Source organism: Hemiscyllium ocellatum, chromosome 42 (assembly GCF_020745735.1).
Source record: "Hemiscyllium ocellatum isolate sHemOce1 chromosome 42, sHemOce1.pat.X.cur, whole genome shotgun sequence".
NCBI lineage: Eukaryota > Metazoa > Chordata > Chondrichthyes > Orectolobiformes > Hemiscylliidae > Hemiscyllium > Hemiscyllium ocellatum.
In genome coordinates this window covers 35,799,921-35,825,596 of record NC_083442.1, presented here as the reverse complement: position 1 = coordinate 35,825,596, position 25,676 = coordinate 35,799,921, and the positions used below count along the sequence as shown (strand labels likewise).

Here is a 25,676-nt window from a genome sequence, read left to right as displayed (position 1 = left end):
CGAACAGTGCCTAATGAAGGTTATCACCTTCAAGATAGTATATATGTATGTATGGAACTGAGTGGGTGTGTATGCATTTCTATGGGACTGTGTGGGTGTTTGTGTACATATGGGACTGTTTTTCTGCTTATGTATGGGAGTGTGTATGTCTAGGTATGGGACTGTGTATTCCTGCCTATGTTTAGGAATGTGTGTGTCTGTGTATGTGTGGGAGTGAGGGGGAGAGGTGTGTGTGTGTGTATATAGGTATGGGACTGTAAGTGTGTCTCTGTGTGTATATATAGGCCTGGGCCTATGTGTGTCTGGAAAGATATGGGAATGAGAGAGAGTATGTCGTATGTACATATGGACTGACAGGGAGTGTATGTGTTTGCTGGTGTATCTGAATCCAAGGTTGATATATACAACGGTGTGAGTAGAAATGAATAAAGGAGTTTCATTTTCAGACATCAGAAGCTTTTATGATGTCACTATACAGCTGAGAGATTGACCCCTGGCATACTCAGCATTGCCAGCAATAGTTAAAACCCACTGTGGGCAAGAGACGACCTGGGCACAAAACAAGGTACTGTTTAACGTTTTACTTTCTGTCTTCACCAATGATTGCTTTGTCCTACTGGAAAGTTTTGTTCTGTCACTGTTCAGCTGGCTTTTGTCTGTGCAGTCATTTTATATGTTAACCAAATCTGTTATTGATTAACTACCACCCAAATGACTGCCAGCTTTCCTTTTATTCCAGGAACTTCAATGGAGCTCCCAGCCTGCTCTGCAAGTGGTAGGAGAATAGGAGTGAGTTCACCGCTGTTTAGTTCCAGCCATTCCAGAGTTTATTATTACTTTACATCATGCAGTTAGACCACAAATCATCCCGAGTTATTATGTTGCAGAAGTTGGTTGTCTGCTGCCCAGTACACTCTTTATATTCTAGATGGGCCTTTCACAGCAAGAGCCTGTCAGACCAAAGCATCGCTGGAGTTCAGCTCACCTCAGGGAAACTTGGGTTAGACAGCAGCCAAATCAGTCTGGGCTTCCATCTCCGGAAAGGTAGATGTGTCATGGCAATTTTTATGGCACTTTCTGCAATATTCTCACTACCTCAGCTCTGATGTGATCTTCACATCTGCTGACACCTGTGGTTAAGATTTTGAACATTTTCCAAGGAACAGATGTTTGTACTGGTGTGGAACAGACTAACTGAGTGGGCTGTGTGTAGACACTGCAGGCAGATCCTTTAAACATTTTCAGGCATTAGGAACATTTCCGGGTTCTCAATCCATAAGGACAGGGTGTGCACTGACATGGGGAATCTTCCAGGAGGCATCGAGTTAAGATGCAACCTCTATATTTGCAGTCCAATTAAAGAAAGCCAGCCAGTTCCTGAGGCAGCAGAGCAGGTTCTCTTGGCTTGCTCCAGGCCTGACTGCTGTGAGAGAACTGCTGCACGCCAGACACTGGAATGGCAGAGAGGCAGTGCTGCTGCTTGCAATATCTGTGGCACTTATGGAAGGTTCATTGCGTGTGGCCATTGGCGACATCTACCTTTACAATTCTTCACTCATTGGCAAGGCAGCAGCGATATGGGAAAACATCAGTCTTGCGATTTGCTCCTGGTAAACTCTTCCACAGCCCAAAATAACAGCTCAAGGCACCTGTTGTAAGGAGCATACTGTCAGCTTCCTTGAAGTGGATACAGTGGATTGCAACACATTATGGAATCCATGTGCCACTCACAAGATTCCAGCAATGTCTAAAGATAATGAGTAATTAGTCCTTTAAGTACGTCATTTGGAAATCTGCTGCAACCAAGCAGGCGGCCACTGCTGTAAAAATTCTATCTCCAGGAAGATCTCCTGGAGGCAGGAACATGTTAATGTGTGGAGTTCCAGGTTTCCCCCCTGTGCTTTCTAAGCTGCCTCTCTAGGGCTGCTGTGATTCCACCCTATGTTTTTGCTCAATTACCAATCCTTCCCCACCTTCAGAGTCAAATAAGTCAAAATAAAAGTTACCAGTTGACAGCAGCCAGAACCCAGTGTCTGTGTAAAGCTGGAAGTTAGGCTCCAGTATAACCCAGCTGGCTGGGCCATCTGGGTTAAACAGAAGGACTTCTGTTATGTATAATTTAGTGAAACTCTGTGTTTCTCTGAATTTTATGGAGTTTTTATGTTTTACTGAACTTTCCCTTTCAGATGGATGTCAAGCCCTCACTTCCTCTCCCCACCCTGACTGGAAATTTCTGGGTGTCACTGAACCCTCCCTTCAGACCAGCCCAACAGCAGTTTGCTGCCAAACTAGTTGGCGCCTGTGTTTACAGTGGACCCTTAATGGATGGGGAATTAGATGAAGTGCTGAAATTAGTGAGATAAGGGGAAAAAAATGAGAATGTAGATAAAGGAGTGATGAATGACATTTTATACTGTTTACTGGCCTGGAGGCCTTATTAAGAGATGTGAACAATAATTACCATTGTGCACAGTGGGATCTCTCTCTCTCTAATTCAGTCAGCCAGTTTGCATCAACCATTCCACTTTTTACATTAGTCCAAACCTAAACCATCAGAATTCATTGATCCCAGACTCACTGTTAGTAATATTCCAGACCAGTTAGCATTCACCAATACCATGAAAATACCGAAAGGTCGGCACAGTGGTTAGCACTGCTGCCTCACAATACCAGATACACAGGTGTGACTGTCTGTTTGGAGTTTTCATGTTCACCCCATGACCTTGTGTGTTACCTCCACATGCTCTGGTTTCTTCCCAGTCCAAAGATGTGTCGTTAGGTGGATTGGCCATGGTAAATTGTCCCATGGTGTCTAGCGATGTGCAGGCTATGTGGATTGGCCATGGGAAATGCAGGGTTACAGGGAATAGGGTAGGGGAGTGGGCTTGGGTGAGATGATCTTTGGAGGGTCAGTTTGTACTTGATGAGCCAAATGGCCTGCTTCTACACTGTTGGGATTCTATGATTCTATGAAATAATTTTTACTTATAAAGACCTGCTGTGTTTTCTTCAGGTAAGTGTTTTTCTTTTCACAATACCTGTTTCCAGTGAAGGATTGAATTCTGCTCAAATCTGTTCTTTTAACATCCCTGTGACAATACTGAAGAGTGTATGAGAAAAATCTTGACATTTTATTTCCTTTCCTTATAATTTTACCTACCATCACTACCTCACAATCTTTCTCATCTTGCTCCATTTATTGATTCTACTGTTAGTTATTACTAGTCTTAATTTTCCCCTCTTGTTCCTCTTAAATTCCTGCATATTTTGCATCCTCCCTGTTTTAAAGTCTGGATCCATCACACTATTGCTCACTTTCACTACCTTTGCCTTGACTCCCTTTAAAATTCACCAGCTCTCAGATTTGAATGCGATGCAGGAACAGACAAGGAGAGACTCTGTCAAACGTGCGTAGTGAGTTCAGTGTTCTTACTGAAAGTTTGCAGAAGATAGGTTGGGAAGCTGGCAAATAACAGCAAAATGACGAGGAATCTTCTGATTCTTCCACATTGAAATTTGTATTCTGAATAGAGACTGAACAAAGCTTTAATGAATTCAGTGTTGAAATATAGAATAGCTACATAGCTACATGCATATGTGCACATGTATCATACACATTAATGAGAATTTGAGGGAGAAGCATAGTTAGCATGATTTTCTGTGTGAGCTGAGCAATGTGTCAGTATGTGTACTGAGCAATGTCTGTGTTTGTGTGCATGTTTGCTGACCAGAGGGTTGAGTAGTCTGTGTGCTGAATGGAGTGTTTGAGTGTGTACAGAGTGGGGTCTGTGTAAACTGACCAGTGTATGTGCATACACTGGGTGGTCCATGAATATGTTTGAATGGGTCTGTGTGTGCTCAGCAGGATGTGTGTGCGTGTGTGCTGACTGGAGAGTGTGTATGCCTAATTCAGCAGGTCTGGCAACATTTGTAAAGAGTGAACATTTTGAGTATAGTATGACTCTTCTTTAGAGTTTGAAGAAGATCAAACTTGACTCAACACATTAACTCTGTTTCTCTCTTCACAAATGCTGCCAGACCCTCCAGTTTCTCCAGCACCCTCTTTGTTTCAGATTTCCAACATCCGCAATATTTTGCCTTTATTCAAAGGTGTGCACACGCTGAGCAGCTGGTGTGTTGGCTGAGGCGTGTGTGTCCGGGTGGGGTTCTGAGTTGTGTTTAAGCCTGGGTGTGTGATAGTGAGTGTTAACATTGTTTTCTTCTCTACTTTTGAGTTTTGTTTCCTTTGCCATCTTGTGCTGTACAATGTGACCACACTTCCCAAGTGTGCTTTGTCTGCACACCCAACTTGATCTCCACATTTTTAATTGCAAACACCTCATTGTGCAATGTCCTAACTGTTTTGGGGATTATTTTTCTGCAGTTAATATTGATGCATCTGTCCAGTTATTAAACTCTCTTGCTCTTTGAATGGCATCAGAAAATATGTTTCAACTCGTGTGACATCAATGTGGGATTAAGCTTGACTGGTAAACCTCTGTTGCAGTTTTTACGAATGGCTGTAGTTCTGCAAATGCGAGCCACCTAGTAATAGAAAGCAGGTATTCAGTCCATTAGACCCATGTCAACTCTGTGTGGAGCAATCCAGTCAGTCCTACTGCCCCATCCTATCCCTGTGGCCCTGCACGTTCATTTCCTGCAAGTGTCCATCCAATTCCCTTTGAATTAATTGATTGTCTTTACTTATATCTTCCTGGTAAAAAAGAAAGTTCTGAGTAATTATCCCTCACTGCCCGCTGCACCTCACCAAAAAAAATCTAAATCTGTATTTCCCAGCCACTGTCCATCCCAGTGAAATAATGCTACAGACTGCACGGATCAATTTCTCTTGGTTGGCAAACTCTCACCTATGTGCTTGTGTTGGTGTGACTTTGTTTTAAATTTTGGAATGTGCTGCTTGAAAGAGTGGTGGGAGCAGATTTAACAGGAACATTCCCAAGGGAATTGGATCAGTACCTGAAAAGGAAAGGTTTTCTGGACGTGAGGAAAGTGGCATTAATGGAAAAAGATTTCAAAGAGCCAGCACAGTCACAATAGGTTGAATAGCCTCCTCCTGTGCTGCATCATTCTGTTGGCATCAGCAACAAGGAGAGAGATCCTTTCAGTCTCCTTATCGTCAGTAAAGCTGATGTCCTTTTCAAACTAAGAATCAAAAGAATTGAAGAAAGTGTATCATTTTCTTCAACAATGAGAAGCTCTTTGAACAAATGTACTTCCCTTACACATGCTTTCCCCTTTAAGGTGCAGGCTGATTTTAGTATGGTGAAGGGAGGAGAGGTGATCGTTTAATAGAAGATTTAAAGCCTGCTGAGGTTTTGTATAGCCTGTACTTTGATGCCCTATCTCTAATTGACACATTTTTCAGCTTCCTTGAATTGGAACAGTTTCTTTGATACTGGTGTTGCTATGGAGATATCCTCTTTTGTCGGTCAGTAGGAAGATTGCACCGAACTGTTTCTTAAAGGGGAAAAAGTTAAATTGTTTTACTTTAAAGCAGCAGAATAACTATGACCCAACGACTCTGTCAGTGCTGTCCCAAGTTTGGTGCTAATTGAGATGTTTAAAATGCCAGAAGGATTTGATCATGGTAATACCAAATAGCTATTTCCTGTGACGGGGAGTTGAGAACAGGGAAGCATTCTTCTCAGTTTGCTCATTTCTCTAGCTCTCAGTCCACACCAGTGCCCATGCCACATTTTCTGTGTGTCCACATCTCAGGACTGCTCCAGCTGATCTCTCGCCTCAATGCTGTGGCTGTGAACAATCTTTTCCGTCATCTTGGAGTTTTTTAGCAATAAGAAAAAACGGTGAATGCTGGAAATATAAAATAAAAGCAAAAAATGCTGGAAATATTGTGATATTTCACTTTCATATTTGTGTTTAAGTCATTGTCAATTGTTTTCTGGGAATACCCCTTATGAAGAAATTCTCTTCTTAGCTCTTCTACTTTTATCTGGTCTCATACTGATCCCCAACTCCTCCACAATCCGTAGTATTCCTCAATCATAGATTTTTAAAACACTGCTGGACTTGGACACAGTGACTCATTCTGGTCAGACCCCCAGCACTGTTAAATTATTTTCCCCAATCAGACTTAATGTTAGTGCTTTTTTTTACGTAAAGCTGCTGACTGTATTTTTGAGCATATAGCTTCATGTTCTTTTAAGTTCATCCAGTCAAACTGCTTCCACATCAGTGATATGCCTGTGACATTCCACCCCCACCCCCCCACTTCACTCCACTTCTTTCCTACTACTTCACCTTTACTTAACTGATACTGTGCTCTGGAAATGAGTTAAATTCACCTTAAATACAGCAACTTACTATTCTTTTGCTGTCCTTCACGGCTCAGGTTAAGACAGTATGGAGCTCCTTGCCACCACTGGCACATACAACTGAAATGGCACTAGCGTAAAAAGCTGAAATTGTTGCATCATACTATACAGAAAATGGTTATTTAGCTGTTGTGTCTGGGTTGACTCTGTAAAGGGCTATCTAATTAGTTCCCATTGCCCTGAAAATGTTTCCTTTTCAGTGATTTTATGCCATTTGCTTTTGAAAGTTACTATTAAAATTGCTTCCACCATCCTTTCAAGCAGCATAGTTTGCTGTGTAAAAAATGTTCTCTGCATCACAGTATGCTTCTTTTCCAAACTTCTCTTTTCTTCATTCTCTGTCCTTTAGTGACAGACCCAACTGTCAACACAAATAATGCAATCCTTAATTACTGGTTTTGGGGAACCTGACTTCAGGAGAAGATGTGAAGAATACACTGCTGTGTTGGAGGAAAGCAATTTTATTGCACCTTAACCACAGAAAGCAAATTGTACTAAGGAGTATCCCTGACTACAGCACATGGCGAGACCACATGTATGATTCTGTCCATCAGTTGCCAAGTGGAAGCTTTGTACTTCTCCCAAAGGGAGAGGGATGAACAACTGTGACTTCCACACATCGGATAACACTGCCTGTTGACAATGCCATTTCAACAGTTTCATCCATGTAGGAAGGGATGAAAAACTGAGGTAACAGCAGTGAATATAAATGTGCTGGAGATCGTTGAGAGAAGGTGTATTAGGTGAATAACTGGTTTGGGAGGGTTGTCTGATAAGGAACAGTTGGGCAAGCTAGGCTTGTATCACTAGAGTTTAGAAGAGTAGTTGGTGACTTAATTGAAACATACTTAAGATCTGAGCGCTCTTGAGATGATGGATGAGAAGAGGATGCTTCCTTGTATGAGTGAATCTAGAACTAAGGGTCATTGTTTAAAAATCAGGGTTGCCTATTTAAAACAAAGATGAGGCAGTTTTTTTTCTGCGGATTGTGAGTCTTCAAAACACAATCTTACACAGTGGAAGCAGAGTCCTTGTGTATTTTAAGTTAGAGGTGGCTACTTTTCTTGTTCAGTAAGAGGATGAAATGTTGTCACGAGTAGTTGCAAATGCACACTTGAGGTGGCGATCAGATCTGCTATGATCTTATTGAATAGCAGAGTCAGCTTAAGGGGCTGAGTGGCCTTCTCCTGCTCCTAATGTATATGTTTACATGTTTCACACTGAACAGTACAAGGTGCTGTCAGAAGCAATAACACAGAGTGCGACAGGTGGAAACAGTTGCTGGAACTTGATGGATATCACTGGGAAGAGCCAACATAGTTCATGTTTGAGCTGAGAGGTTTGTTTGACTTTACTCTCAGACATTGGAGCTGAAAAGATGGGTAAGCAGAGTAGCAGTGTCTGTCATGTTGACCCACTGACTCAGTGAACAGTGACTGAACATTGCCAGATTGTATCCTCCCTCTGTGGCTATTTGTCACACTCTGTTCAACCTACATCGGAGAATGCACTCAGTCTCCAGATTTTGTACAAGTTCTGTATTCGCTTTTGTAGAATTTTGAATCATCTGTCTTCCTTTCCTGATCAAATTGTTGGAAAAATTCAGCAGGTCTGGCAGCATCAGTGCAGAGAAATCCAGTGACCCTTTGTCAGAACCACTCAACCTGAAATGTTAATTCCTTTTTTTCTCTCCACAGATGCTGCCAGATCTGCGCTTTTCCAGCAATTTCTATTTTTGACTGATTTACTGTAATACTTCTTGCAGCTTTTATTTGGCAATACAATGCAACTTGTTTTTTGCAACAAAGATTTTTCGAATTTCAAATTTTGATTTGCAGACTAGTCACTGGTTGTAGCTAACAGAGTTCAACATTGCTTTGAAATTCTGTAAATTTTAATTCAAGAGGGGTTTGGCTGGATTCCAAGTCTATCGAGTGGCCTTATACTGTGGAGTCAAACAGGACATTCTAAACATCTGTTGGTCTGACTATACTTGGATTAAGACTTGGGTGGTCTCAGAACTCCAATTCCATACTTTTTCTGTGCAGGTACAAAATCTCTGATGCAGAGTGTCCCCTTGCTATCATTTGGAGTGGATTGCAGACTGCAGTAATTTTGGTTCCATTCCAGATGAGTAGTGAGTGCTGCATTGCTGGAACACACTCCTCAGCCTGGATCTCACTTGTGAATCTTAGCAGACTGCTTCCTCCTGGTTTAGGATTTACAATGAGACCCATAAATGTTGCTCATTTTGAGCTCCAAAATCTAATTTGGCATTAACCAGTTTTATCTGTTCATTTTCTCCTGCCTCCTGTCCCTTTAATAATGTGTCTTTTTCATTCTGACACTGATACGTAATGAACACTGGAGACACAAAATGTAGAAACCACACAGAGCAACAATCGATTGTCAGGCAACAAGCTGCTGACTGTGTTAGTGGATGTTCTGCTGACAATAGCACACTGATACTAAAGTATCCAAGTAAAACAGATGAGCCCACTGAAGAGATTCCTAGGCAATTGAGACCGGTTAATAGTGCACGGGTTGCTGGATTCCTAGATGACAGGAACACTCTGTGAAAATAGATTTGGGATTGACTGGGATTGCCCAGGTAGAGAAGTTTTAAGATCCAACTCGAGTCCCAAGAATTAAATTGCTTTCTGGTGCATAGGGTGGAGAATGGGAGTGGGGCAGAGACCTACATCAGTAATGGATGTAGTCACTGTCGGAGTTCCAGTAGCTAATTGTTAAGTACAAAGACTTGATGAAGAGGGTTTTTGTGGCACAGTGGTAGTGTCCCTGCATTTGAGCCTCGCGGCCAGGATTCAAGTCTCACCTGCTCCAGAGGTGTGGAATAATATTTAAAACAAGCAAGACGTGAATAGAAAAAAGACTTGAGGAAGTATGTGTTTGTATGTGGGGGAAGATGTTGGTGCGTTTATGATTGTATGTATTATATATAGATGGAGATATACCTGTAAAGGCGTGTGCACAAATTTGGTAGGGACTTCCCTGAATTTCTCTATGCCATCAGTTTGGAGAGGAGGGGATTTACCTCAATTCATTCACTTACTCAGAACAGAAATGTCTCTTTGCTCTTCACTGACAAACTGATCCCCTCACACATTTGCTATTTTTTTCCTATCAAAGTCTGTAGCTGCTATTTAGTGGGTGCAAGCTGTTATTTTTGTTCAAAGCATGTGCCAATTTTACTGAGAAAGATATTCTAACTGTGCTGACATAAATCTTTCTTGACTTTTGAAAGAACCACAGTTTCCTGATTGCCAGGAGTATATGGATTAGGCCTGGTCCTAATAAAACTAGTCTATGATATCATTGATGAGGGCAGTCTTATGTATTTGAGCATCCCAGGGCCCTGAGTTATTACTCAGGCTGTTAGGATGTTGACCTTGAACTTTGTAGCCAATGGGTCTATTAGGTTCCAGAGTCTTATTAATGATGTCATGTTATTATGTTTCCTGTGGTTGAGGAGACTAGCACCATGGTGCATAATTTAAAAATAAGGAGGAGCCACTTAAGTCTGCAATGAGGGACTTTTTTTTAAACTAAGAAGGTTGTGACCTTTGGAATTTACAGATGGCTGTAGAAGCTCAGTCTTTGAGTTGGTTGATGGATTTCTGATTGCCAGTGACATACAGGGTTATGGGATGGGATGGTTAAAAGGCATTGAAGTGTTTAATCAGCCATGATTGTATTGAATGGCAGGGCAGGCTCAAATGGCCTCCTCCTGTGCCTTTCCTCTTAGGTCATGGAGTGGAAACACATCTCACTGTTTCCATTTACTCTGCACATTGGTATTTGGAAAAAATAAGAGATTCTTCTCCCTCTTCAAGTTTAAATTTGAATAAAAATTTCCTCCTCAGCTCTCCCCCTACCCCTGTTAGTTTCATCATCAGTTCAGTGTTTGTCTGTTCTTTCTGACAGCTGGTAATAATGAGAGCACTGGTGCTTTATGTGTTGAAAGCTGGATCACAGCTGGAATTGATCAGCATTCTCCCTGGCTTGCATCCTCTCCCTCTCGTGTGCTTTATAAAAATTCATTCATGGGATGTAGCTGAATAAAAATAGAAAAAAATTGATGTGCTGAATTGCTGGTATTTGTCATGTCATTATTTACTGTGAAGAGAATGAGTAATCAGAGCTATAAGCTTCCCACAACTCTTGTGTTGCCACAGGTCCTACATAGTATGAGGATATAAAGCTCCTGCTTCTATTTCTAGTTGCTACTGAGTTTCACTGATGTGACCTAGCTGGGTTTAAACTAGAAGGCAACCAGCACAGTTCCTACTCTGATCACTGCCCCTGCTGGAAAGAAAGTGGTCTGATGGAGAAAGGGTGGAATTAGCTGTGTTGCCACCTTTGATGATGCAGGATGATGTACGGGGATGTTGGTCACCATGGAAATGTAACACAGCAGCATCAGGAGAACAAGAGGAGGCTGGAAATAAATCAGTGAAAGAAATATTTCTTCATTTGCAGTTAAGCGTTAACCACATTTCTGTGGGACTAGAGTCACATTTAGGCCCGACCAGGTAAGGAACACCTGTATCCTTCCCAAAAAGACATTAGTGAACCAGGTGGGGTTTTCTCACAATCGACAATGGATTCATGGTCATTATGCTCATTAGAGTCTTAATCCTAGATTTTTATTGAAATTAAATTCACCATCTGCTATGACAGAATTTGAACCCGAGTCCCCAGAACCTTACCTGGGCTCCTGGGTTAACAGGCCAGTGATTATACCTCTAGACCATAGCCTCTGCCAGAAAGTGTGCAGAAAATGAATGAGTTGGTATGCAAATGTGCAGAATTGAGAGCTTTGATAGAAGCTGGAATCAGATGTAATTGTATTACAGTTGAGAAAATGTAACCGTGAGGGAGAAGCTGGCTAGAGTTGATTGGAAGGCGATCTGAGCAGGGAAGATGGTGGTGGGGTAATTCAAGAGGCACAGCAGAAATTCAGCCGAAGGAAGAAGAAACATACTATGGAGAGGGCAAGGCAACCATGGCTGACAAGGGAAGTCAGGGACAGGATAAAAACAAAAGGAAAATCAGACAAAGTAGTCAAGATTAGTGGGAAGCCAGAGGATTGGTAAGCCTTTAAAAGCCAGCAGGAGGGAAGGGCGGGTGGGGAATAGATGGAATCTGGGTAAGCTAGTTAGTGATTTAAAAGAAGATGGCAAGAGATTTTTTGGATATATAAAAGATAAGAGGGCAAAAGTAGACATTGGACTGCTGGAAGATGAGGCTGGAGAAGTAGTAATGAGGAAGAAAGAAATGGCAAAGAAATTGAATAGGTACTTTGCATCAGTCTTCATGGTGGAAGAGACCTGTAGCATACCATTCAAGAGAGTCAGTGGCTGAGTGTAGAGGCCATCACTGAGGAAAAGGTGCTGGGGAAGCTGAAAGGTCTGGTGATGACTAAATCACACAGGCTGGATGGACTACTCCCCAGACTCCTGAAAGGAGATAGCTGAGGAGATTGCAGAGGCATTCAGCAATCACTGGAGTCAGGGAGGATCTCAGAGGACTGGTTAATGTAACACCCCTCTGTAAGAAGAAGGGAGGCAGAACATTGGAAATTCTAGGCCGGTTAGCCTGACCTTGATTGTCGAGAAGATTTTGAAGTCCGTTTTTAAGGATGAGATTGCAGGGTACTTGGAAGTACAGCATGTATTAAAATAGCATGGCTTTGTCAAGGGAAGGTCATGCCTGACGAATCTCTTAGAATCCTTTGAAGTAATGAGCAAGTTAGATAGAGGATAATTTACAGTTAGTTCTGCTATAACGCGATAGTTCTGTTCTTGTGCAACTCCATGCTATAAGAAAATGGTGCAATAGCAGCACCATTTAAACTAATGGGGCCAGAATCGCATTATAACCAATTTATGCTTCAAATGTTAGTGCTTTAGAAACAGTGTCTCCAGTTTGTCAATCACATTACAGTGAATTCACATCAAAGAAATGTGTATTAAGGCAGAACGACCTGTATTTGGATTCCAGAAGGCCTTTGACAAGGTGCTGCATGGAAGTTGCTAAATAAGATAAGAGCCCATGATGTTAGAGGCAAGCTACTGGCATGGATAGAGGATTGGCTGAATAGCGGAAGGCAGTGAGTGGGGATAAACGGGTCTTTTCAGGATGGCAACCGGTAACTAGTGGAGTTTTACAGAGGTCTGTAAGTATTCACGTTATACATTAACAATCTGGACAAAGGAGCTGAAGGCATCGTTGCTAAGTTTGCAGATGACACAAAGATAGGTGGAGAGAGAGGTAGTGTTGAGGAGACAGGGAGATTACTGAAGGACTTAGACAAGCTAGATGATTGGGCAAAGAAATGGCAGATAGAATACAATGTGGGAAAGTGTGAGGTTATACAGTTTGGTAGGAAGAAGAGAGGTATGGGTGCTGGCAGGTGGGACTAGATTGGGTTGGGATATCTGGTTGGCATGGACGGGTTGAACCGAAGGGTCTGTTTCCATGCTGTACATCTCTATGACTCTATAAACTATTTTCTAAATGGGCAAAGGCTTTGGAAACCTGAAGCAAAAAAGCATTTAGAAGTGCTAGTTCAGGATCTTTAATGTTAACTTTAAGAGGAAGGGTTTAGAGGGATATGGGCCAAATGCTGGCAAATGGGACCTGACTTATTTAGGATACCTGGTCGTTATGGATGAGTTGGACTGAAGGGTCTGTTTTGTGCAGTATATCTCTAACTTATAGGTTCTGTTGGCAATTGGGCAATTGCAGTGATAGCATTCATTTCTCGAGGGATAGAATAAAAGAGCAGGGATGTACTATTGAGCCTGTGTAAGGCTCTGATGAGACCACACTTGGAATGTTGAGAGCAATTTTGGCCCCAAATCTAAGGAAAGATGTGCTGCCATTGGAAGGGGTTCAGAAGAGGTTCACAAGAATGATGTCAGGAGTGAAGGGCTTGTCATATGAACAGCTCTGGATCTGTACTCAATGGAGTTTAGAAGGGTGAGGGGGAGCCTGACTGTAACTTAGAGAATACCATAGTGAGGACTAGATAGAGTGGATGTGGGGAAGATGTTTGCACTCTTCGGAGAGACTAGGCCCCGAGGGCACAGCCTCAGAGTGAAGAGATGATCCTTTAGAACTGAGGTGAGGAGGAATTTCTTCAGCTAGAGGGTGGTGAATCTGTGGAACTAATTGCCACAGTATGCTGTGAAAGCTACGTCACTGCGTGCCTTAAAGACTGAGACTAGTTCTTGATTGGTAAAGGGATCGAGGGTACAAGGCAAAGGTTGGAGAATGGGTTTGAGAAACAAATCAGCTGTGTTCAAAATGGTGGAGCAGACTTAATAGGCCAAATGGTCTCCTTCTGCTCCTATATTTTATGGTCTTAAGGGTATCCTTCTATCTGGAGTGTGTTCCAAATCCCACTCTTAAATGTAACTAAACTGCTGATGTTGGAGGTCCAAAACAAAAACAGAAATTACTGGTGAAATTTATCAGGACTGGCAGCCACTGTGAAGATTTAGCAGAATTAAAGTTTCAAGTCCAGTTCTGATGAGGAGTCATTGAACTTGAAATGTTCATTCTGCTTTTTCCCCTCGGATGCTGCTAGACCTGCTGAGTTTCACAAGCAGCTTCTGTTTTTGTACTAAATGTACTTGTTGGGCAATCTATGAAACTATACTGCAAAATAGTTCTAAAAATGGTCTGAGTGTCAAACTAGCACATGATGTTAACACTCTGATAAATTTGCAGCAACAGGCCAATACTCGTGGGTTGGTGCTCATGTAGTTAATTATAGAAAAGACCTCCAATACTTTGGAAAACTTCAACTAAGCACTCAATTCTTTCACTGTTAACGATTGGAATGCTGACTTCCTTCAGGAATCCTCCTTCTATAGTTCCATAACTTTTAAAATGCAATGTTCCTTTCAACGTATTGTAGTTTCCTGTTTCATTCAATTTGGTTCCCAACAAGAAAAGTTTCAAACATCTATTACAAGCTGACCATAAACTTCTCTTTTTGAATTGAAACTTTTGGCCGATGGTTCGCACTTCAGAGCTCTGAAAATAATATTTGAAGGTTACCAAACCTGAATCCTTTGCATTGATCTGGAACATTTCAAATGTTACTCATATACTGAGCTATGATAGTTCTCCTTGGAGTCACCCTGATCAGAGCTACCCCTGCTGTCCTGCCTCCAAGGACAGCAAGTGTTGGCCTAGGCTCAGTGGTACGCAAGGTCACCTCTGAGTCAAGTTCTACTGCAAAAGTTTGATCACAATATTGAGGCTGACATTTCAGTACAGTTGCTGAGGGAATGCTGCACTATCAGAGATGTGCTTCGGATGAAACATTAAACTGAATGTCCACCTGCCCTCTCAGGAGAATTTGAAATTCCTACAGCCATTGTTTTGATGGAGAGCAGGGAAATTCCCTGGTGTCCTAGCCAATATTCATTCATCAATCAACATTACTAAAGCAGATAATGTAGATATTTACTTAATTGCAATTTGTGGAAGCTGGCTGTGCACAAATTGGTTTCCTGCATGACAACTGTAACTATGCTTTAAAAGTGTTTCAATGTCTGTAAAATTCTTTGGGATGCTCCGAAGTGATAAGAAACATCGTGTAAAGAATGCTTTTGTGTCTGTGTGGTTAGGACGATTGGTAACAATTTGTTTATTGGTATTATATCCAGGGTAAAGTGATTCATGTCCTTGCCTATTTCAGGTCTTCCCCGATTCAGTGGTCAACCCCAAGCTGTCTCTGTGCATCAAGGCGACACCACCCTGTTAGGATGCGAGGTGAATAGTGATCTTGTTCCTTTTGTGAGGTGGGAACACAACCGTCAGCCTGTCGTGTTGGAAGGAAGGTTCCTCAAACTGCCCAGTGGCTCCTTGGAGATCGGCAATGTCTCTGACAGTGATGCTGGATCGTACCGCTGCTCTGTGGAAACCGCCGGTCTCTCTAAAACGAGCGAAGAGACAGAGCTCACCATTTCACCAGGTAACTTTCTATCCAGCAACTAGGGTAGAGTGATGTAAAAAAATTGGGGCCATGGCCAGGCTGCTGTTTTTCACCTGGACATGGGGGCAATTTATTTTTAAAAAAACATTGTTTGAGAGTGGAATGACCTGCCAGAGGAATGACCTGCAGGTACAGTTACAACATTTAAGAGACATTTATATAAGTACATGAATAGGAAATGTTTACAGGGAGATGGCCCAAGCGCAGCCAGGTGGGACAAGTTAAGTTTGGAATTACGGTTGGCATGGATTTGTTGAACCAATGGGTCTGTTTCTGTGCTGTATGACTCTAATGACCCAGCGTTTGTGAAGTGAGTTTGGGTAATTTTAATCCAGTGTCCAACTGCTTTTATTTCAACATTGTCAGGAATCTCACAGAGAGCGTAAGATGATGGGTAAGTAAATGTGACTGTCATTCTGTTACAGTTGGGGTTACTCCAGAATTGATGTTAAGTAAAGTAAGCTTTACTTTGTCAAACTTTGCGAATGTTCCACTGTAGCAAGCAACCTTTGCCTCAGTGAACTCAAGATTAATTCTGCAAAAAATTTTAAAATCTATACTGTTACTCATTCTGCAGTTGCATTTTGCAAAGGCAAATCCGGGCAGGACTTAGACATTTAGTGATAACGTCTGGGGAATGTTGCTGACCCAAGAGATCTTGGAGTGCAGGTTCATGGAACATACAACGGTACAGCATACCCTTGATATTGTCCTCGCCTTTTATCCTACTCTTAAGATCAGACTAAACTATATACCCTTCATTGTACTATCTTCTATGTGCCTATCCAAGAGTCGCTAAATGTCCCTAATGTATTTGACTCTACTACCACCGCTGGCAGTGCATTCCACGCACCTACCACTCTCTGTGTAAAGAAGCTACCTCTGAAATCTCTCCTATACATCCTTCCATTTACCTTAAAATTATGCCCCCTCGTTATAGACATTTCCACTGTGGGAAAACGTCTCTGGCTATCCACTATCTAATCCTCCCAACATCTTGTACACCTTTATGAAGTCACCTCTCATCCACCTTCACTCCAATGAAACAGCCCTTGCTCCCTCAACCTTTCTTCATAAGACACGCGCTCCAGTCCTGGCAACATCTTGGTAAATCTCCTCTGCACCCCCTCTAAGGTTTCCACATCCTTCCAATAATGAGGTGACCTGACCTGAACACAATATTCCAAGTATGATCCAACCAGGGCTGTATAGAGTTGCAGCATAACCTCGCGTCTGTTAAACTCAATCCCCCGCTAATGAAAACCAACATACCATACTTAACCTATCAACTTGGGTAGCAACTTTGAGAGATCTATGGATGTGGACCCCAAGATCCCGATGTCTTTCCACACTGCCAAGAATCCTGCCTTTAATCCTGTATTCTGCATTCAAATTTGGCCTTCCAAAATTAATCACTTTACACTTTTCCAGGTAGAACTCCATCTGCCACTTCTCAGTCCAGTTCTGCATCCTGTTAATGTCTCGTTGTAACCTACAATAATCCTTCACACTATCAAAACTCCTCCAACCTTCATGTCATTGGCAAACTTACTAACCGAACCTTCAATTTCTTCATCCACATCATTTATAGAAATCACAAAGAGCAGAGGTCCCAGAACCGATCCTTGCGGAACATCACTGGTCACCAAGCACCAGACTGAATACTTTCCATCTACTACCACCCTCTATCTCCTATGGACCAGCCAATTCTGTATCCAGATAGCCAGACATTTGCGTATCCCATGCCTCCTTACTTTCTGAACGAGTCTACCATGGAGAATCTTATCAGATGCCTCGCTAAACTCCATGTATACCACATCCACTGCTGTATTTTCATCAATGTATTTTGTCACATCCTCAAAGAATTTAATAAGGCTTGTGAGGCATGACCTGCCCCTCTCAAAGCCAAGCGAGGCTATCTCTAATCAAACTATGGTCTTCCATGTAATCATAAATCCTGTCTCTCAGAATCCTGTCTAATACTTTGCCTACCACTGACATAAGACTGACTGGTTTGTAGTCCCCAGGATTATTCCATTCCCTTTCTTGAAGAAGGGAATAACATTTGCCACCTTTCAATCAGCTGATACTACTCCAGTGAGGACACAGAGATCATCACCAAAGGTGCAGCAATCTCTTCCCTTGCTTCCTGTAGTAACCTTGGGTATATCCCATCTAGCCCAGGGGATTTACTAATCCTTATGCTTTTCAAAATTTTCAGCACATCCTCCTCCTTAACATCAACCAGTTCTAGCATATCAGTGTGTTTTACACTGTACTCACAAACGTCAAGGTCCCTCTCAGTGGTGAGTACTGAAGCAAAGTATTCATTAAGGATCTCCCCTACTTCCTCTGACTCCAGACGCAAGTTCGCTCCACTATCCCTGATAGGCCCTACCCTCATTCTGGCCAGACTCTTGTTCCTCACATAAGTGTAGAGTGCCTTAGGGTCTTCCTTAATCCTACCTGCTAAAACTTTCTCATGCCCCCTTCTAGCTCTCTGCAGTTCCTTCCTGGCCATATTGTAACCCACTAGAGCCCTGTCTGATCACTGGCCTCCTCAATCTTAAATAAACATCCTTCTTCCTCTTGACTCGATGTTCCACATCCCTTGTCACCCAAGGTTCTTTGAACCTACCATCCCTTCCTTGCCTCAGTGGGACAAACCTGTCCAGCATTATCAGCAAGTGCTTCCTAAACAACCTCCGCATTTCTGTGCATTTTCTTGAGAACACCTGTTCCCAATTTATGCTCCACAGTTCCTGCCAAATTACATGGTAATTCCCTCTTTCCCCCAACTGAAGACTTTTCCATACCATCTGCTCTATCCCTCTCCATGAATATAGTAAAGGTCAGGGACTTGTGATTACTATCAGTGTAATGCTGTCCCACTGAGAGATCTGACACTTGGCATGCTTCATTGCCAAGCACCAAATTCAGTATGGCCTCCCCTATTGTAAGCCTATCTACATATTGAGTCGGAACCTGTTCTGGACACACCTGACTAAATCTCGTCCATCCAAACTATTTGAACTAAGGAGGTTCCAATCAATATGAGAGAAGTTAAAGTCACCCATGACAACAACCCTGTTATTTCTGCACATTTCCTAAATTTGCATCCAAATCTTCTCCTCTATGTCTCTGTTGCTACTGGAGGGCCTGTAGAAAGCTCCCAGTAAAGTGACTGCTCCTTTCCTGTTTCTGACTTCCACCCATACTGACTCTGTAGACAAACTCTCCTCAACGATCTCCCTTTCTGCAGCTGTGATACTCTCCCTGATTAGCAATGCCACTCCCCCACCTCTTTTACCACCCCCCTCACATTCCTTTTGAAACATCTAAACCCTGGAACATCCAACAACCACTCCTCCCTCTGTGATATCCAAATCTCCATAATGACCACCACATCATCGTTCCAAGTACTGATCCATCCTCTGAGTTCATCATCTTTATTCCTGATACTTCTTGCATTAAAATAGACACACTTCAACCATCACATTGACTGCACCTTTGCCCTATCAACAGTCTATCACTCTTCTCAGACTCTTTGCACACTGTGTATGGCTGTTCAGTACCTACTCCATAATCTGATCTGTAACTCAGGTTCCTACTCCCCTGCCAATCTTGTTTAAATCCTTCTGAAGAGCTCTAGCAAACCTCTTGTCTAGGATACTAGTGCCCCTCCAGTTCAGGTGCAACCCATCCTTCTTGTACAGGTCCCACCTTCTCCAGAAGATATCTCAATGATCCACATACCTGAAGCCCTCCCTCCTACACCAGTCCTGCAGACACATGTTCATCTGCACTCGCTCTCTGTTCCTAGCCTCACTAGCACGTGGCATCAGTAGCAATCCTGAGATTACTATTCTGCCCGTTCTGCCTTCTAGCTTCCAGCCTAACTCCCTATATTCTCATTTCAGGTCCTTCTCCCTTTCCTTACCTATATCATTGGTGCCGATGTATACCACAACTTCTGGCTGCTCTCCCTTTCCATTAATAATCCAGTAGACTCATAGTTCCTTGAAAGTGGAGCTGCAGGTAGATAAGATAGTGAAGAAGGCATTTGGTATGCTTTCCTTTCTTGGTCAGTGCACTGAATATAGGAGTTAGAAGGTCATGTTGCGGCTGTATAGGACATTGGTAAGGCCACTTTTGGAATGTTGTGTGCAACTCTGTGCTATAAGAAGGATGTTGTGAAACTTGAAAGAGTTCAGAAAAGATTTACAAGGATGGTGGCAGGTTTGGAGAGCTATAGGGAGAGGCTGAATAGGCTGGGACTGTTTTCCCTGGAGCATCGGAGGCTGAGGGGTGACCTTATAGAGGTTTATAAAATCACGAGAGGCATAGCTAGGGTAAATAGACAGTGTCTTTTCCCTGATGTGGGAGAGTCCAGAACTAGAGGTCATAGGTTTAAGGTGAGAGGGGAATGAATTGAAATGGACCTAAGGGGCAACTTTTTCACGCAGAGGGTGGTACGTGTATGGAATGAGCTGCCAGAGGATGTGATGGAGGCTGGTACAATTACAGCATTTAAAAGGCATCTTGATGGGTATATGAATAGTAAGGGTTGAGAGAGATATGAGCCAAGTGCTGGCAAATGGCCCATTTTCATGTTGCAGTTGTATAAGACTCTGGTGCGGCCGCATCTGGAGTATTGTGTGCAGTTTTGGTCGTCATACTATAGGAAGGATGTGGAGGCACTGGAACGGGTGCAGAGGAGGTTTACCAAGATGTTGCCTGGTATGGTAGGAAGATCGTATGAGGAAAGGCTGAGGCACTTGGGGCTGTTTTCATTGGAGAAAAGAAGGTTTAGGGGTGACTTGATAGAGGTGTACAAGATGATTAGGGGTTTAAATAGGGTTGACCATGAGAACCTTTTTCCACATATGGAGTCAGCTATTACGAGGGGGCATAGCTTTAAATTAAGGGGTGGTAGGTATAGGACAGATGTTAAGGGTAGATTCTTTACTCAGCGAGTCGTGAGTTCATGGAATCCCCTACCAGTAGCAGTGGTGGACTCTCCCTCTTTATGGGCATTTAAACGGGCATAGGATAGGTATATGGAGGATAGTGGGCTAGTGTAGGTTAGGTGGGCTTGGGTCGGCGCAACATGGAGGGCCAAAGGGCCTGTACTGCATTGTATTTTTCTATGTTCTATGTTCTATCAGTTTAGGATATCTGATCGGCATGGACAAGTTGGACCGAAGGATCTGTTTCTGTGCTGTACATCGCTATGACTGTATGACTGTATTCATTCTGTCTAATGGTTTTCAGTGTACGAGTTAGCGCCTGTAAAGTCTGTGTGCACTGTTATCATTGAAAACAAGAGCTCTGTGTAATTATGATAACTGGTTCACTGACAATCTCACTTTGTTCTTTTTCAGAGATAGGTGTAGAGCGAAAGATGAAGTTTCTCCAACAACCTGTTCCCATTAGTAAGATAGCAGGCCAGACAGTAATATTACCTTGTGTGGTCTCTGGCTACCCAACCCCCACCATTCACTGGAGCCGGAATTCAGAGGCCATCTTTGAAAGGTGCGTTATTGTTTCCATTCGCAGAGTGAACTTGTTGGTTCAGACTGAGAGAACATCTTTGATTATTTATTTAGCACCCTTAATTTATACAACTCCATGTCTCTGGTTGTGACTCACTTGCCTGTAGGATTTTGCCATTTTCTTGGGTCTGTGTCAAAGTTGGCATAAAAATGTGGTTTTGAGGCAGGGTGGGATGAAAACCCTTTCATAAAATGCCATCTGTGTGGACATTGCAACCCAGTCACTCTTTCTATGCTCTAGAAATCCTGCAATACAGACATCAATCATAAATTACTAGGTATGAACTGCAGAATAATGAGCTCATTCACTTTGACTGAATTTGAGAGCGAAAGAGAATATGGAAAATGCACAACTTAGAAGTAATCATCTGTGGCTTTGCAGAATGGAGTGAAAATCAAATCGAGAATCAGTTACGAGGCAGCGAAAATGTAAACCACATCACAGATAGAATCAGCCTCCACTTAAAAGCTACGAGTAAAAAGTGAGGTCTGCAGATGCTGGAGATCAGAGCTGAAAATGTGTTGCTGGTTAAAGCACAGCAGGTCAGGCAGCATCCAAGGAACAGGAAATTCGACGTTTCGGGCCAGAGCCCTTCATCAGGAATGAGGAGAGGGTGCCAGGCAGGCTAAGATAAAAGGTAGGGAGGAGGGACTTGGGGGAGGGACGATAGAGATGTGATAGGTGGAAGGAGGTCAAGGTGAGGGTGATAGGCTGGAGTGGGGTGGGGGCGGAGAGGTCAGGAAGAGGATTGCAGGTTAGGAGGGCGGTGCTGAGTTCAAGGGATTCGACTGAGACAAGGTGGGGGGAGGGGAAATGAGGAAACTGGAGAAATCTGAGTTCATCCCTGGTGGTTTGGGCACCCGCATGGACCCCAGCTATGCCTGTCTGGGCACCCGCATGGGCCCCAGCTATGCCTGTCTCTTTGTAGGATATGTGGAACAGTCCATCTTCCGCAACTACACTGGCACTACCCCCCACCTTTTCCTCCACTACATCGATGACTGTATCGGTGCCACCTCGTGCTCCCACGAGGAGGTTGAACAGTTCGAGTAAAAAATGAGGTCTGCAGATGCTGGAGATCACAGCTGCAAATGTGTTGCTGGTCAAAGCACAGCAGGTTAGGCAGCATCTCAGGAATAGAGAATTCGACGTTTCGAGCATCCTGATGAAGGGCTTATGCTCGAAACGTCGAATTCTCTATTCCTGAGATGCTGCCTAACCTGCTGTGCTTTGACCAGCAACACATTTGCAGAGGTTGAACAGTTCATCAACTTTACCAACACCTTCCATCTCAACCTCAAATTCACCTGGACTGTCTCAGACTTCTCCCTCCCCTTCCTAGACCTTTCCATCTCTATCTCGGGCGACCGACTCAACACAGACATCTACTATAAACCGACTGACTCCCACAGCTACCTGGACTACACCTCCTCCCAACCTGCCCCCTGTAAAAACTCCATCCCATATTCCCAATTCCTTCGTCTCCGCCGCATCTGCTCCCAGGAGGACCAGTTCCAATACCGTACAGCCCAGATGGCCGCCTCCTTCAAGGACCGCAGATTCCCCCCAGACGTGATCGACGATGCCCTCCACCGCATCTCCTCCACTTCCCGCTCCTCCGCCCTTGAGCCCCGCCCCTCCAACCGCCACCAAGACAGAACCCCTCTGGTTCTCACCTACCACCCCACCAACCTCCGTATACAGCGTATCATCCGCCGTCATTTCCGCCAACTCCAAATGGACCCCACCACCAGGGATGTATTTCCCTCCCCTCCCCTCCCCTATCAGCGTTCCGCAAAGACCACTCCCTCCGTGACTCCCTCGTCAGGTCCACACCCTCCACCAATCCAACCTCCACTCCTGGCACCTTCCCCTGCAACCGCAGGAAATGCAAAACCTGCGCCCACACCTCCTCCCTTACTTCTCTCCAAGGCCCCAAGGGATCCTTCCATATCCGCCACAAATTCACCTGTACCTCCACACACATCATCTATTGCATCCGCTGCACCTGATGTGGCCTCCTCTATATTGGGGAGACGGGCCGCCTACCTGCGGAACGCTTCAGAGAACACCTCTGGGACGCCCGGACCAACCAACCCAACCACCCCGTGGCTTAACACTTTAACTCTCCCTCCCACCCCACCGAAGACATGCAGGTCCTTGGACTCCTCCATCGCCAGAACATAACAACACGATGGTTGGAGGAAGAGCGCCTCATCTTCAGCCTGGGAACCCTCCAACCACAAGGGATGAACTCGGATTTCTCCAGTTTCCTCATTTCCCCTCCCCCCACCTTGTCTCAGTCGATTCCCTTGAACTCAGCACCGCCCTCCTAACCTGCAATCCTCTTCCTGACCTCTCCGCCCCCACCCCACTCCGGCCTATCACGCTCACCTTGACCTCCTTCCACCTATCACATCTCAATCGCCCCTCCCCCAAGTCCCTCCTCCCTACCTTTTATCTTAGTCTGCCTGGCACTCTCTCCTCATTCCTGATGAAGGGCTCTGGCCCGAAACGTCGAATTTCCTGTTCCTTGGATGCTGCCTGACCTGCTGTGGTTTAACCAGCAACACATTTTCAGCTCCACTTAAAAGCTAGGCAATCGCACAATTTTGACTCAATATTGTGATCCATGGTTAATATACAAAACTTGCGATGTGATGGATTAATGGCTGTGGTGCCAGGTTGGTAAATCAGAGTGCAGAGTTCAACTCCAACCATGGCACACTGTGAAATTTAATTCATTGATCAATGAAGGTTAATCGTTTATGAGCTGGTATCAAAAAAATGACCACAAAACCTGCTGGATTATGATAAAATCCCACTTCCCAAAGCCCTTCAGAGAAGGGAAACTGCCTCATCTGTTTTGCCTGGAATTTTAGTTTCAACCTATGTGGCCACTGGTATCGATAATAAATGTCCCTTTGCCAGTATTACGTGCATCCTGAAGAGCAGATTTCAAAAATATTTTGGAATAGATTTGGTCGGAATGCTGGCTTTAGCTGCATTGCAGAACATGCAACGAGTTTTAAAAGTACACCGCCACCACTGGAAGGAGGGTGTAATTACAGCAAGAAAGGCTGATAGAGGCAGCCTACATTCCCCATAAGCATACAGGGACTTATAATGGAGAACAGTTGACAAAAATATTGAGAGATCTGGACATGTATTTGATGAAACCGTTAAATAATTGCTCATAAGACAGGAACATAACAAGGAACAGGACAGGGGCAAACCATTTGGCCCTTTAAGCCATTTTTAAAAATGCATTCATGGGAAGTGGGTGTGGGTGTGGCTGACTGGGTCAGCATTTACTGTCCATCCCTAATTGCCCTTGAATAGATGGTGGTGAGCTGCCTTCTTGAACTGCTGAAGGTATGTCTCCAGGCTGTTCGAAAGGAAGTTCCAAGATTTCGATCCAGCATCATTGAAAAAGTTTGATGTACTTTCAAGTCAGGATAGTACGGCAAACTTCTGACTGGAGGTGCTGAACTTTGTGCAATCATTGTAATTGACATCCCCACTTCTGACGTTAAGATGGAGGGAAGGTCATTAATGAAATAGTTGAGGATGGTAGGACCAAGGACAGTCAGTTGAGGATCTCTGTGACTGTGGTGGTGTAGTGGTAGTGTCCCTACCTCTGAGTCAGGAAGCTTGTGTTCAAGTCCTACCTGCTCTAGAGGTGTGTAATAATATATCTGAATAGGACAATTAGAAAATTGAAAACAAAAGTTCTGAAGATTTCCTACAGAGATGTCCTGGATCTGAGAAGTCTGACCTCCAACTACCACAGCCATCCTCCTTTGTTTAAGGCATGACCGCCGCCACAACTACCCAGCCCTCGCTTTTCCTTGACTCCAGTTTTGTTTGGACACTTTCATGCCACATTCAGTCAAAAGCAACTTGATGTCAAGGGCAGCCACTCTCCCCTCATCTCTGCAATTCAATTTTTTTTCCATGTCTGTACTAAGGCTATGATGAGGTCAGCATCTGAATGCCCTTGGCAGAACCAAGTTGAGCATCAGTGATTGAGTTATTAAGTTATTGCTGCTCTGATGGGTCTGTCTTTGGTCTTGTGAAGGGATAAGTAGCCAAGATGGTTGCTGCTGTTCACTGATTGTCCTTTTGCCTGTGGTGTAGATGAAACACTGGCCGAGAATAGCAGTGGACTTGGCCAACACACTCTTTGCAGACATGTACAACAGTGACAGGACAAGATATAGAACACCAGCATGAAATGCCTCTTCAGGATAGACAGGAGAAGAAGAGGGAAGAAATAGGATTTTGAGGTTGAGGTAGAAGAGGGCTACTGTGAGCAGAGAGAATTGCCTGAGGTTTGTTTTTTCTAAGTATATTTTCCCCAAGTGGCCTACACTGAGATAATAGACACATCCCAAACAGGAAAGTGAGTGTCCAGTTAAAGTTGTGTTTGAAGCTGTGTGCAGACCAACAGGGATTTTCCTTCAACTGTTTTTAGGTGCTACTGAAATGGTGGAAACAGCAGAAATTTATCAGATAAACTTTAAAAAAAACACATTGTTTTATGGATGATTTCTGATTGAAGTGAGTGTGATTTAATGATGGTCATTCATACATTCTGCTGGGGCTGAGAAGTAAGCAAGTGGAGCTGCAGCCATCACGGTGATGTTGAATACAGATTATTGCCTATTCAGGCTGTTTCTGCTTGCTGCGCGTTTATATTAGTATTAAAAAGCATTTTATGTTAAAGC

The 25,676-nt window shown here is 43.6% G+C and overlaps 1 protein-coding gene across 4 annotated transcripts in view; it reads left to right on the top strand.

Moving 5' to 3' along the window:
• neo1a (neogenin 1a) overlaps positions 1–25,676 on the top strand; it is a 206,149-nt gene that overhangs the window by 99,666 nt on the left and 80,807 nt on the right. For all 4 annotated transcript variants that reach the window (XM_060853834.1, XM_060853833.1, XM_060853832.1 and 1 more), the window contains exons 3-4: positions 15,094–15,369; positions 20,775–20,925. In XM_060853834.1, the coding sequence (XP_060709817.1) occupies positions 15,094–15,369; positions 20,775–20,925 (427 nt within the window). The remainder of the gene's footprint in view (positions 1–15,093; positions 15,370–20,774; positions 20,926–25,676) is intronic.